Raw genomic sequence first — 13,437 nt, 5'->3', positions numbered from 1 at the left:
TCCAGGTTGATTCTGACTTGGGATCATGTAGCAAAAACCACAATCTCTAATTATTTCTTCCAGTAAGTCATGGGAGTGGAGGGAGTAGTCTAAAACAATCTGAACCTTTATTTAATAATATTTCAAACATATCAAATTCTAGTTGGTGTCCTTTGATGAAAGACAGGAATTCTTTTCTCTGACCAAAATGCAATCTGCAAGTGAATATAGAACATGAGAGTTACAGGATTGGTTTTACAATCAACTATGACCTTGTAAGCTCTAACATAACCTCTTTTAAGTTTTAAAATATCCAGATGATGAAATGAGATAAATACCACTTGGAAGTAAAAGTGTTAGTAAAGCAGCACAAGTTATAACAACACTAACAATACTACTACTACTACTACTATCTTTTATGCTTATAAAGCTGATATTTGCATTTCCTATAAAATGCATTTTTTCATTTATTGACAAAAGAATATGACTTTATTCAGCACTTGTTTGCAAACTGTGATAGAGAGCAAATATTTCCTTTATGTGTTGTATCAAAAAAGAAACATGATAGAGAATTAATGATGGCTGCAAGTTGAAAATAATTTTCGATTTGGATCCCTTTAGATCTCCTATTAATGTGCTAACTTTTTTCCCCACATCTGTTCTTATTTATCTTTAAATTGACAAAATTCTGACTTCCTTCCCAGGAGCAACAGTAAACTCATCATCATGCACAATTGAGATTGGATTATAATGTAATGTTTTTGTCAGTAGTTCAGCAGGATAATCAATGCCTCAGGGTATTGTATGTAATTTACGCAGATAACTGCTTTTGTTTTATGTGAGACCATGTCAATATCTTTGCTTCTTTTTAAGCACTAGAAAAGTGATTGACAGGATCAGCAAAGAAACTGTGGAGTGTGCACAGTAGTTGAAAAATATTTGGCAGTGATATTCATCAACTCTAATATGCCTGATAACTGTGAAAGCGACTAAATTTTAGAAGTAGACATTATTAATCTCTATGGATTGCTCAGGATCTTTTTCTTGGAAACATACTTTACTCATCACCTAATTACTTTGTAATTTTTCAGTATTACAGTGCTTTCATAAGGTCGAGCTGAAAGTTTATTCAGCTTAACAGCACCGCAACTGTTAATCCAGAGTTAGCTTCTCTCTCAGACTCACAGTGGCTTTCATTAGTCAGCACTATGCATGCATTCCCATGTGTTTGTTAAGCTTCACCTTCAACCAAAGTCCCAAGATTTCTTGTTACAAATAAATAATGGTGTGGGTTTTTTTAACAAAATATGTGTTAATTGATATAACTAAGGGATTTTCATTTCTGAAGGGCCTTCTATTAAAGATATTCTCAGTTCAGTTTTATCCTAATACCCACAAGATTTATTGTCCAGTCTCTCAATTTCTTAAAACCTAGAAAACTTGAGAAATCTTATAAGAACTGGATACACGTTTCAATGACTATTGTTTTCTAATAATACATAGCCTGCCTTAGAATTAGGAAGCTCTGGTTGCTTCTTGAAGAGGAAGCTGTCCTGCCAACCTATAGGCAGAGTGTTTGAATCCATCTGTGACTAAAAGGGGTATAAACGGGCAGTCATCTCCTGTGATTTACAGCCTCTGAAAACAGGCTGGAGTTTGAACTGTGAGTCAGTTCAATGGCAAAGAGTTAATTTTGTTTACCAAATTACTATGCTTCTAGAGGTTCCTTTCAAATAGAAGGCCTTAAAAATGCCTACTTTGGTTTGTATGCACAAATATTTGCTAAATGATATATTTTAAATTAAGAATAAAGCTAAATTGCTGTCAATATGGGAGTATATTGGGGGGGTTGGGAATTTTGTTTTGCTTTTGGTGGTGAGGGAGACAAATTCATCTTAAGGACTAATTGAATTCACTTGGACTGTGCCTGGTGAATGTCACATTTGACCAGTGTCTAATTTTTGTTAATGTTCTATTGAAGCAAAGATAGTCTTTTTTAAAATAAAAATTCTACATGACTTCTTTAGCACTGCAAGGCAAAGTTGAATAGTCAAATTCTGTTTATTTACAAAAACAGCCTGCATACTCTTTTGTTTGCTCTTTGGGCAGTTTATGGGATATTCAGTACTTTCTTCTAACCTCTGAGCTCAAAGGCAGTGATTCTTTTTCTTTATATAAATTCATATCTAGAAAAAGAATCAAGATATTTTATAAGTCATTAGAGTTCGAGGGCAGATAAATACCCTGATTAGAAGAAATATAGGCAAAAATTTAAAAGAACAACAAACCTATATAGTATATATACAAAGAGCCCTCATGCATGACATTATGTGTTGGGCTGCTAACCAAAATATTGATGGTTCATATTCATCAACTCGCCTGCAGGAGAAATGTGAATACTCTCATCTCATAAAGATTTCTATACTATTTCTGAAATAGAAACCCAGCACGGTCGCCATGAGTTCAGATCAGCTCAGTAAGAGTGAATTCGTTTTCTCATCTGATACACATATGCTTGTAAATGTATAAACTGTATTTTGTACATGAATAGAAATTGTTAATGGCAGGGGAAGTTTAAATGTAAACCAACTCTACTCATTGCTGTCAAGCCATCTGACTCCTGGTGACCCTATGAAACAGGCCCGAAAGGATTTCCAAAGCTGTGATTCTTTGGAAGCAATGTCTCACCTTTTTCCTGTAGAGTGGTTGCTGGATTTGAACTCCTGATCTTTTGCTTAGCAGCCCAACACTTGTCCTATGCACCTCCAGGGTTTCTAAGGGTAAAAAGAAATAGAATTTAACTCTTAGGATTCACATCAGTTGCTCCAAAGAACTAACCTAGAAGTTGGTAGTAAGTAATTTTATACAAGTAAACAGCTTGAGTTTTTCATTATTTCATAAGTTTCATTATTTTTCTGTACTTTTCTCTCTATATCCTATAATTGTGGACTCCAGAGAATTTATACACATATATTGTCCATGGGAGCTCTGGTGGCCTAGTGACAAGAAGCTGCACTGCAATCCTGGAGGTACACAGTTCAAATCCACCAGATGCTCTGCTGGAGAAGGAGGGGCAATCTCCTCCTGTACCAGTCAGATCCAATTTGAAGGTACACACACAAACACACACACAAAGTAGTAAAAACAAAAACTAAAAAGACCCTACATATATATTGTCTAAAGCACGTTCAAGTTAAAAATAGTGAATTGAGATCATCATACTAATACCTCAGAACTTAATTCTTTCTAGGTGCTTCGTACGTGATTGAAGTGGAAGTAATTCATTAAGCACCTAAATTAAAGAAAGGAGTTGTCTAGAACTGGCTGACCTGGGCTTTGTCTCTTACATACAGTAATGAAGTTTGTTATGTTTTATTTTGTTTTTCCAGAAAGACAATACCATATATTAAATAGAATAGTTTTTTAAAGCATCCAATCTGGAAGCAGGAGCGGCATCCACTTCCAAAATGACTTGCCTCCGGAAACTCTATGTATGAACAGTGCTCAGGCTGTTCGTTCATAGGGTCACTATGAGTCGTCTATGACTCGACGGCATTAAACAACAACAACACAATTAAATAAGTCAGCGTAAACATGAATGCCCAAATGGAAAACTTTAAGTTACTGCATAATAAGGTCACAGAAACAAATTATGACTAGTAATACCTATTCTCTCCAAACCCCTCTGCTAAAGTACACCCATATAGCCACATGCTAGTCTTCGAGCTTTCCCTTTTACAAGTAGTGCACAGGAGACACTGATGCTCTGTGTATTAACATTCAAAAATCTTAAAAGATTACTTTTTCTACTACGTCTTTGTCTACTCTTTCCTTGACAAGAGTTGTAGATGCTGCCATCACCATGGGAATGGTTCTCCTAAATGAAGCTGCAACTTCCAAAGGGGATGTTGGAAAAAGAAGGAGTAAGTTACTGTGCTGACGTTTTTATGATATATTGTTAGTTTTCAAATGAGAAATGGTTTGCAGACAAAGTTTAAAGGCTCTTTTAAGAAAGTGAAGACAGTTTTGTTTGCTTGGTTTTTTCTTCTTTTCTGGATATGTGTGTGCATGCTTTAAAACCACTTTTCCTTTCAAAATGAGATAAAGTGATTTTTCTGTAGACTTGCAAATAAAGGGGACTACCATTCACTCTGTATATGGACTAATTCAGCTTATCATTTTTACAACCAGAAGAATAATAAGATTTGTGGGCTGAGCCTTCAGAGGTTTTTTTAAACAATATCAATATGTGTTCTCATTACTTAAAAAGCATATATGGATTCAAAGCATAACACAGGTGTTACACACTGGAATAGTAAAATACTTTTCCACTTTTCTTCAAAATCACTTTTATCAACAGTAAAAGTGAGAATGTTATTAACATCTTTTCCATGAATATTTTAAGATTTGCAGCTCCATCAAGGGGAACTTCTTCAAACTTTTAAGCAGATTAATTATGTTTTAGACTTTGATGGGACTATTTCCTCTGTGAAATTGTTGAGGGGGTGGAAAGAAACAAGTTTGGACAAGAAAAAGGGACAATAAGGGGAAAAATTCTGACTTAAGGAACATAAGTTAGTGTTTGAAGGAGAGCCTTGAATTTTTTCCTGCTAGAGACGTATAATTAATCTCAAGCCCCAATATGATTTTATGGTTGTACTTAACACAGACTTAATAATTTATTAAGATATTTAATGTAAATACTCGGAATTATTTATGATTTTTTACCCCAGTATGGGGTGATCTTTTTAATTAATCTTAGTGATTTGTAAATTTATAAATGTCTTAGGTGTTAACATATTTTTAATATGGTATACAACTTAATCTGCCCTCTTTTCTCGTGATGGTAGGAGTACACAATTATAGAGCAACTATAGAAGAAATAACTGCATTACTCTTAGTTAAGCATTTTCAAATGTTTTGAAATATCCTTTATCCATTATGAAATACTCTCTGTTCTTTATCATATATCCATTGTATAAACAGTGGTATTTTAAACTTAAAATCATGCTTATAATATAAACTCATAAGGATAATATGTTAATCATATTAAGTTAAATGATAGTAAGAGCTATGTAGTATTTTAATCCCAGAATATCTATAAAATTTAGTATATAAAATCATTACTTACAATTACCATAATTTTCTGTATTTTCCTATTTTAAAATATACACATGTAAATTTATGAAACAGATTCCTACTCATCCCGTTTTCTCCAAATAAAAGCATACATACCCACACACGTAGAAGCAGTTAATATAAAACTTACCCTTTTCTTTTTTGCCTCTAATATGATTTTTATTTTTAAATTCTCATACAACTACCATATGATTCAAATCCACCAGATGCTCCATGGGAACGAGATGGACATCTCCTTCCTTGTGATTAACTGCCACAGAAAACCTACTGTAGAGTCAACAGTAAATTAGTTCAGACACGATTTTTCTCAACAGCAGCAACAATCGTAATTATTACTCAGATCAGAGTGCTTCTATGCCATATACATTTTCCTGTTAACAAGTATGTTATATGGGCTGCTGGGGTCCATTTATTGATTGCTAATCCCTCACTACTTGTTCTATCCTTCTGCCTTCCCCTTATGTTGCATTATTTTGTTACACTACACAGAATCAAATAAATATATTGTTTATAGAATCAAATAAAAACATTGTTTTACATGACCACATTTTAAACATAATTTCCTGTTCAATAACTAGTGAGGACTTTGTTGTGCCAAATGTGGTATAATGAGCAGTAGTCTGTTCCTCATTTGAAAAGAAAACTTTGTAAAAGGAAAAGGGAACAGTATTTACTAAAGTGCCAGATCTAGATTGTACACATAACTGTTTAATTCTAGGGTTAATAAGATTGTTAATGAGTTAATTATAGTTGTAAGCCTTAACACTTAAGTGATATTTAGGTGTTTTATCTAGTGACTTGGACATTTTGCAGTGAAGAGTGTTTTTTATTTTATGATACTTAACAACCTGTTTTGTTTGATTTTCCTCTTTTGCTTTACCTTCTGCCAATATTTATTTGCACTGCAACTGTATGAATGTTCCTCGAAATGTCACAGAAGCTTTAACCTAATGCTAATAAAGGCTTATGATTTTTCACAATTTGTACTCAAAACAGAGATTGATATTCCTACAGAGGTGAAATGAAAACTGACAGTATCTAGACATATTTTGGCAATATTATACCTTTTCTACTCCCTTCTTTCCAAGAATATAATTCAGCCTGACTTTATTTATATGATAGGAGAACATTTTAAAATTTATATTTCACTATCATGGAAACATATAAGAGAATTTTACTTTCCTTGTTTCTTCTCTTAGTGTTTTCTGTTTTTTCCTTCATTATCTTATAATCAAAATAAAATGTTCAGATTTCTTTCAAATTTGTTTTAAATTCCTTAAACAAATAGAAATGAACATAAATGTTTTATTCTTTAAATATAGCTATATATCTCTAAGTGATAATGTTAGTTAATTTCTACTTATAAAACAGATCCCTCTTTCATAAATAGAATTCTTTTTTATCTTAATCTCAACATGCCTGCATTTAGTTACCTGGTGTTTTCAAGTATTTAAATTTTATGAAGATGTTTACATTTAATTATATTCACAAAAATCTTATTTGAAAAAATCTACTATAAATATAAACAAAAAACCCTCAAAATATTTCACAACTCACCTAGTTTAGAAGAAAATTTTCCTAAGTGTAGTTTAAGAAAATATAATTAATAGCTTTTGTATTGTCATCTTGTCTTGTACAGGGTAATAGTAAAACCTAGGCCATGGCTCATCCTATTCTAACGTGTCCTGTTTGGAAGTCAAAAATATACATTAGAACGACAGAACTATTAATACAGTTATCTGTTATCTGAATATTTCTCTCCTTTGGCTTATGAAACCCCTCAGTCTTCATTCTTTTGTTTATAGCCTTTTGTACTGTAGGTTGAAGTATTTCTAAATAATGTGTTTTTCCTAAGAAATTGTAATTCATAATTTGAAAATACATTTCTTTATAAATTTTGTATGGCTTCCAAAAAAAATACAAGATTCTGTTTAGCATTCTCATCACCTAGATGTTTCTACTGATACCACTATATCATCTTGCAGGTGCTGGTGGTCTTGTTTATGGTTTATCATATGTTTTGTTTCTTCAGAGCTATATTTTAGAATTCATAGAATTTTATAAGAGAAGAAATGTACGGAACAATAGATTAGTCAATTTTGTTGTTTTTATACGCTACGTCTTTTTCATTAAGAAGAGTTTGGAAAATAATGAATATATTGTATTTTGGATTATCTGGTTTGTCATACCACTATTTGCCATGAACTGTTGAATGTAAGTATATTGTAATGAAGTGAATGTGCTTTAAAAACATAAACATTTGAGTTGTCAGTTTTAGTTCCTGGACATTAACAGTATTGTCTTTTTCTAGTCATCTGCCTAGTGGGATTAGGCTTGGTGGTCTTCTTCTTCAGTTTTCTGCTTTCAATATTTCGTTCCAAGTACCACGGCTATCCTTACAGGTAATATTTTTATACTAATGTAAATGTTTTAATTTGTAACTAATAGAATAAACAATGCTTGATAAAAGGGATAACTTAAATTAGATAACTCGTTTGCTAAGTGACTTTTAATTCATTTATATTATTTTGAGCACCTACCACGTGTTCAGCATAGTGGAGCATCCCTGTTCGTGACTAGTACAATTTTATTTTGATGATACATCTACCTAGATGTTGCTATTTGGTATGTGCTATATATTGTATTTTATGCACAATGAATAAAAAAATCAAGTCTTATGCTTTAAAAATATTAATCCAAATTACTACTTTTCTTGGTTTGTCTATCCATCATGATTTGACATCATTTATAAGATTTTTTTCCTCATGTAATCTATTAAATTATAAACTTCATGTAATCTCTTTAATTCTGAAAAAATCTCTAAAAAATTAGGAAAAGTCAACTTGAGAGGTAAAAAGTAAATAGTATTTCATCAGTAAGTAATCATAACGCATATTAGGTGAGATTTTCTCTAATATGCCTTTATAATTAAAAGAACAGAGACATTGAAAATTCATACTGAGACCACATTACCAAACTAGTAACTTAGAGTAGGTATACTCACATCTGTTCGCATGAAAGCAAGCCATTCCCTTGATTTCTTTAACTTCATTTCCCTCTGCTTTGTTTTAAAGAATAAATACAGAACTTTCTCTTTCTTGAGGGAGTCCTCCTGTTTCATCTAGCCGTCTCTCCAGTGAAGAAACAAAGGCTTTGAATTTTCTTTCTTGGAGATCCGAAAGATTCTGCTGCAATGTAAAACTTAATATGTACACTAGAAACTAAAACTCATCATATCTTCCATCTTTTCCACTTATGAACTATGTAATTATCTTAACAAACTTTTTATGGTAATGATGACAAAAAAAACACTTAACTTTTTCTTAGGAGCATAACTAATCACAAGAGACCTGATTTGTAGAACTATATGGAAGAAGTATTTTCAACTCCACCTCTGTATTTTCTCCTTTGAGGCAGAGGAATAATTTCCAGTTTTATTTTCCTTACATTCACTATTTTATCAGATTTGAGCTGTGGGATTATCTGCCTTAAATCCTATCTGCAGCCTTAATGCATTTTAAAAAACTTAAATATTGAGGGCATCCAGTGTAATAAGGAAAAGCAGAGTCTATGTTTTATTTACGATTTTTAATAATAAGATAACTGGACAGTTTGGCTTTTGAAATGTAAGATAATAAAAATAATCAAAACCAAGATTAATAACCTTAGAAGGATAAAATTCTTTCTTTCTTCCTGCTCCCACTCTTGGCATTGAGAATCATGCTTCTGTGTAGTGTAATAGACTGAATTTTCATGCATGTCTTCTTTTTTTGATGCTGGGTGCCATCAAGTCAACTATGACTCATAAGTCTGTGAACTAAATCTAAACCATGCCCTATTTTATTCCATCCTCATGATCACCACTATGCTTGAGCTATTTTTGTAGTCAGCATGTCAGTTCATCTTGTGGAAGGGTCTTTCTCTCTTTGGTGACTCTGTGTTTCTCCTAGTATAATGTCTTTATCTAAAGATTAGTCCCTTTAGACACTATACCCAAAGTATGTGAGACGAAACTCAGGATCCTTTCCTCCAGTGAGTACCTTGATTGTGCTTTCTCCAAGGCAGATTTATTTATTTTGGAAGCTCGTGAGATACTCAGTACTCTTCTCTAGTACCAAAATTGAAAGGGATCAATTCCTCTTGGTCTTCTTTATTTATTGTCCAAATTTTGGTGCATAAGAAACAATTGAAAATACCATGGCTTGGGTTAGACACTCCACCTTAGTCCTTAAACTAAAATCCTCACTCTTCAGTCCTTTACAAACATCTTTGAGAGAAAATTTGTCCAATGTGGTGCATCTTTTTATTTCATGACTGTTAAAACCATAATGTTGATTGATTGTGGACACATGTAAAATATCATCAGCAATTTCAACCATTTTTTTGTTTTATCATGATACTGTGTATTGACCCAACTGTGAGAATTTTTGTGTTCTTGATGTTGCACTGTAGTCTTATTGAGGCTGTAGTTTTTGTTTTGTTTCAGTAAGTACTTCAAGTCTTCTTCACTACTCTAGTGTTGATTGTGGATCAACATTGATATTATGGTAGCTAAAATGGAAATTTTACCTGTTCTTGTACATTATAGCGCTTCGTCATACCAGAGGGATTCTCTGGCTGTTACAAAAATTAAGTGCTCAATTTCTGTATAAAAAGTTTAGTTTGAATTCATCTATAAATACCTTTGCAGATAGACATTGTGATCTGCTTGTGTAAGTTCATACCCTTGAAAAACACAATGGAAACAATTTTACTCTTTATACATAGGAGTGTCATGAATTAGAATTGACTCAAAGGCTACTAACAACAATCATACCACAGTATTATTCCTTACGTAGGTAATTATTTGATAGCAACAGACTGGTAAAAAGAACTCTAATCACGACTGTCAAGGCAGAACATACTCATAGCTGACTTTCCAGCAGGTTTTCAGAGGCTAATCGGAGGAGAGAGCAGTGGATTCAAACTGACCTCTTTCAGTTAGTAGCTTAATTCCCTCCTTCATCAGAGATCCCTAAATAAATAGCAAAAAGTAAATAAAAATTTAGTTTTTACCAGTTCCTTTTAGTAATGTTAACTTTGCAAGTTATTTTTGCTGTAATATGAAAAATGTTCATGTTTTCACTTCTTTTCCAAGAAAGTTTTTATTTAATATATTACTCTGGTACTTTCCCATACTTAACTCACTCACTGCCATTAACTTGGTTCCAATTCTTTGTGATCATCCGTTGAGTTTCCAGGGCTGTAAGTCATGAGTGCCTCATCTTTCTCTCTGGGAACCATTGTTGGATCTGAATCACAGTTGTAGGATTGGCAGTGCCACTTGTTACAGACTGCATGAGCAGAGCTTCCTTTACCAAAAGTAGACCTGTAATTCTCTGGGAAGCTTTAAAAAAATACGTATCCTAACATCACACAGTATACAAAGATCTCTAATGGCACAATGGTTAAGCACTCATCTGTGAACATAAATGTCAGTCAGCATTTTAACTAGTTACTCCTTGGAACAAAGATGTATCAGTCTCTCTGTAAAAAGTACAGCCTTGGAATCCCAACATGAGGCATTTCTACTCTGCTCTCTAGGTTTGCCATAGGATTGGTATTAGTCAGAATCTACTTGATAGTCTGGTTTTTTGAGGGAAACGTAAGTACACTCAAAGCATTTCCTAGTAGGAAGTCACACACTTTTTGTATGAATGTGGTGTGGAAAAACAGTTAAGTGATCAACTGCATGCCAAAAGATTGGCAGTTTGAGACCAGAGATGCTTTGAAATCAGAACAGAACTAGTCTGTACATGAATTGCCATAAGATTGAATAAATTTTGTATAACCATTCCCAGTGCTTCTCGAGGCCCTACTAAGTTAAATGAGAGATGAGCTTACTCCAGCTGATCTCATAGGGCTGGAAGTGACAAAATTTATTTTTAGAAACTGAAGTAAAATGTGGAATTAATACCTCAGAATGACTTTTAAGCATGAAATTTTAATGGTTCAGGTCAAAACTCTTAGGAAGGAATCAGAATTGAGCCCAACAGAGAATTCTGGGAAAATTAGAGGTAGTTAATTAATGGGGTGTGGCAGGCTAGAGAAACAGGAGATGAACGTTGAGCTTCAGGGTGCTTCAGCAACTTTTCCTGTTCATCAGCCTCATCAGATATGTCAAGTGAGTAATAATTTTTAATGTTATTCACAGAACTTGCTGAGTGTAAATTAGTGGTAATAGTAAAGGTGCTAACCCAAAAAGGCATGTGGTTTAAATCCACCAGCTACTATAAACCACCAGAGCTCACTCCAATGTGGATTACATCTCAGTGTAAAAAAAAACAAAACAACAAACCACCAACAAAAATCCTCACAACTGGGCTATTAACAACATCATGATAGATGAAGAGATAGAAATTGTGTATGTGTTCATTTTACTTGGATCCACACTCAACACCATAGACACCACTAGTAAGGAGATTGGGAAGTATGTAACATTGGAAAACATGATGTGGGGGACCTCTTGAAAGTCCTGAAGAGCAATAATGTCAGATAAAGATATGCCTCATCTTGCTAAGCTGTGATCTTGATCTTTCCAATTACTTGAGAGCTGGACATTTAATAAGGATGACAGTAGAAGAATTGATGTCTTTATGTTGTGCTGTTGGAGAAGAGTACTAAATAGCTCCTGGACTGCCAAAAGAATAAACAGATAGGTCTTAGATATATTGTGGCCAGAGTGTTCCTTATAGCCAAGGATGGCTAAACTTCATGCAATATTCTTTGGGCATGTTGTTAGGACAGGTATGGAAATCATGCTTGCAAAGATGGAGGACCAGTGAAGGAGAGGAAGACCCTAAACAAGATGAATTGATACAGTGACTGTAGCAGTGGGCTCAAGTATGTGAGAGGTGTTGAAGATAGCACAAGATAGGACAGGATTCAGATCTGCTCTTCATAGAGTCACTGTCAGTTGTACACTTGACATGATGACACATAACAAGAAGAACAGAATTCAGAATTCTTCTTTGCCGTTAAGTTGATACCAAGTCATAGCTAATTATCCAGAAAGTTTTAAAAGACTATCTATAGCATGGGAGGACATTACTCATCTTTGTCCTGCAGAGAATCTCACTGATTCCATCTGCATTTGTAATGCAGACATAATTCATTACCAATTAGGCACTGTTTGTGCTTTAAAAAAAAATCCCTGTTTTCATATAGTTATTTCATATGAAATTTTATAGAAATATTTGAGTATGATAGGGAGGTGGTGAGTTAGGGAAAAAAGTAATTAAAATATAGAGTATGCTTACATAATAAGATACTATTATTTAATAATAGTAGTGATGGTGGTGGTATGTTTTGTAGAATTGAAACTGACCCCTTCCAGTTAAGTTTTGAGTGGTGGCAAATTTCACAGGAGGAGATTGCCAATCTTTCTGTCCCAGAGGCGTTTGTGAGTTTGAACTACCTACTTTTGTGTTGGCAGGTTAAGTCCTTACCACTAAGCCACCAGAGCTGACTAAATAATAAGTAGAGAAGAGAAAAGTATATGGAGGAGTATTTGAAATCTAGATGCTATACCTAGGGAAATCTTGGAAAAGGTAAAATTATAGTAAAGATGTGAAGTGATGAAAATGCACTATGCCTGTATCTGGGAAAACAATCAGCAAATTTAAAGGGTCTGAAGGGAATAAGATACGTGGGAGACCAGTGTGCCTGGGATTATGAGTGAGCTAAAGTGGAGGAAAGGGAGGCAAAGGATTCTTCTGGGATATGGTAAGAACCGTAATTTTACACAAATAAGGAGTCCTTGGAAAATTTTCCAGGATTTATTATAAAATCTTTTATGTACTATGAAATTTTGCAGTCATTTATAAGCAGTGCATATAATTGTCTTTCAATCTCTGTCTGCCAAGAGATTAATTCCATAATTATAATATTAAATGAGGAAATTCTGGTATTCTATTCCAAGTGGAATAGAAAAAAGTGATTAATATACTTCCATATTTTGAATAATTATGCTAGGAGAAACATTTCCTCAAAGTGATTTTTATGAAAAACTGTTCTTTTTCTCAAGTTTAAAAAACCCATTATTATGGTGAAAGAAAAAGATTTTGCTAGATAATAAGCGCATTTAGTGCTATTTTAAAAAAATGAACTTAGTGTTTATTTTTATTTTGATGAAAGAAAAATTTCAGAGAGCAATTAAAAAATTTGGCAACCCTTAATAATGTAATTAAATAACTGTATAATTATTTTAGTTTTTTTTCCTCTACTCGATATGAAATCAGTGTTTTACTTTATTCAGTGCTTTATTACCTAGTCCTGGAA

General features: G+C 33.4%; 1 protein-coding gene across 2 annotated transcripts in view; it reads left to right on the top strand.

The window, feature by feature from the left end:
* The window catches only part of TUSC3 (tumor suppressor candidate 3), a 170,086-nt gene that overhangs the window by 134,562 nt on the left and 22,087 nt on the right, over positions 1-13,437 (top strand). For both annotated transcript variants that reach the window (XM_006893557.1, XM_006893558.1), the window contains exons 8-9: positions 3,828-3,902; positions 7,430-7,520. In XM_006893557.1, the coding sequence (XP_006893619.1) occupies positions 3,828-3,902; positions 7,430-7,520 (166 nt within the window). The remainder of the gene's footprint in view (positions 1-3,827; positions 3,903-7,429; positions 7,521-13,437) is intronic.

This window comes from Elephantulus edwardii, unplaced genomic scaffold (genome assembly GCF_000299155.1).
Source record: "Elephantulus edwardii isolate Elephantulus edwardi_28Jun2011 unplaced genomic scaffold, EleEdw1.0 scaffold00128, whole genome shotgun sequence".
Classification (NCBI taxonomy): Eukaryota; Metazoa; Chordata; class Mammalia; order Macroscelidea; family Macroscelididae; genus Elephantulus; species Elephantulus edwardii.
This window is presented reverse-complemented; position numbering and strand designations above follow the sequence as displayed.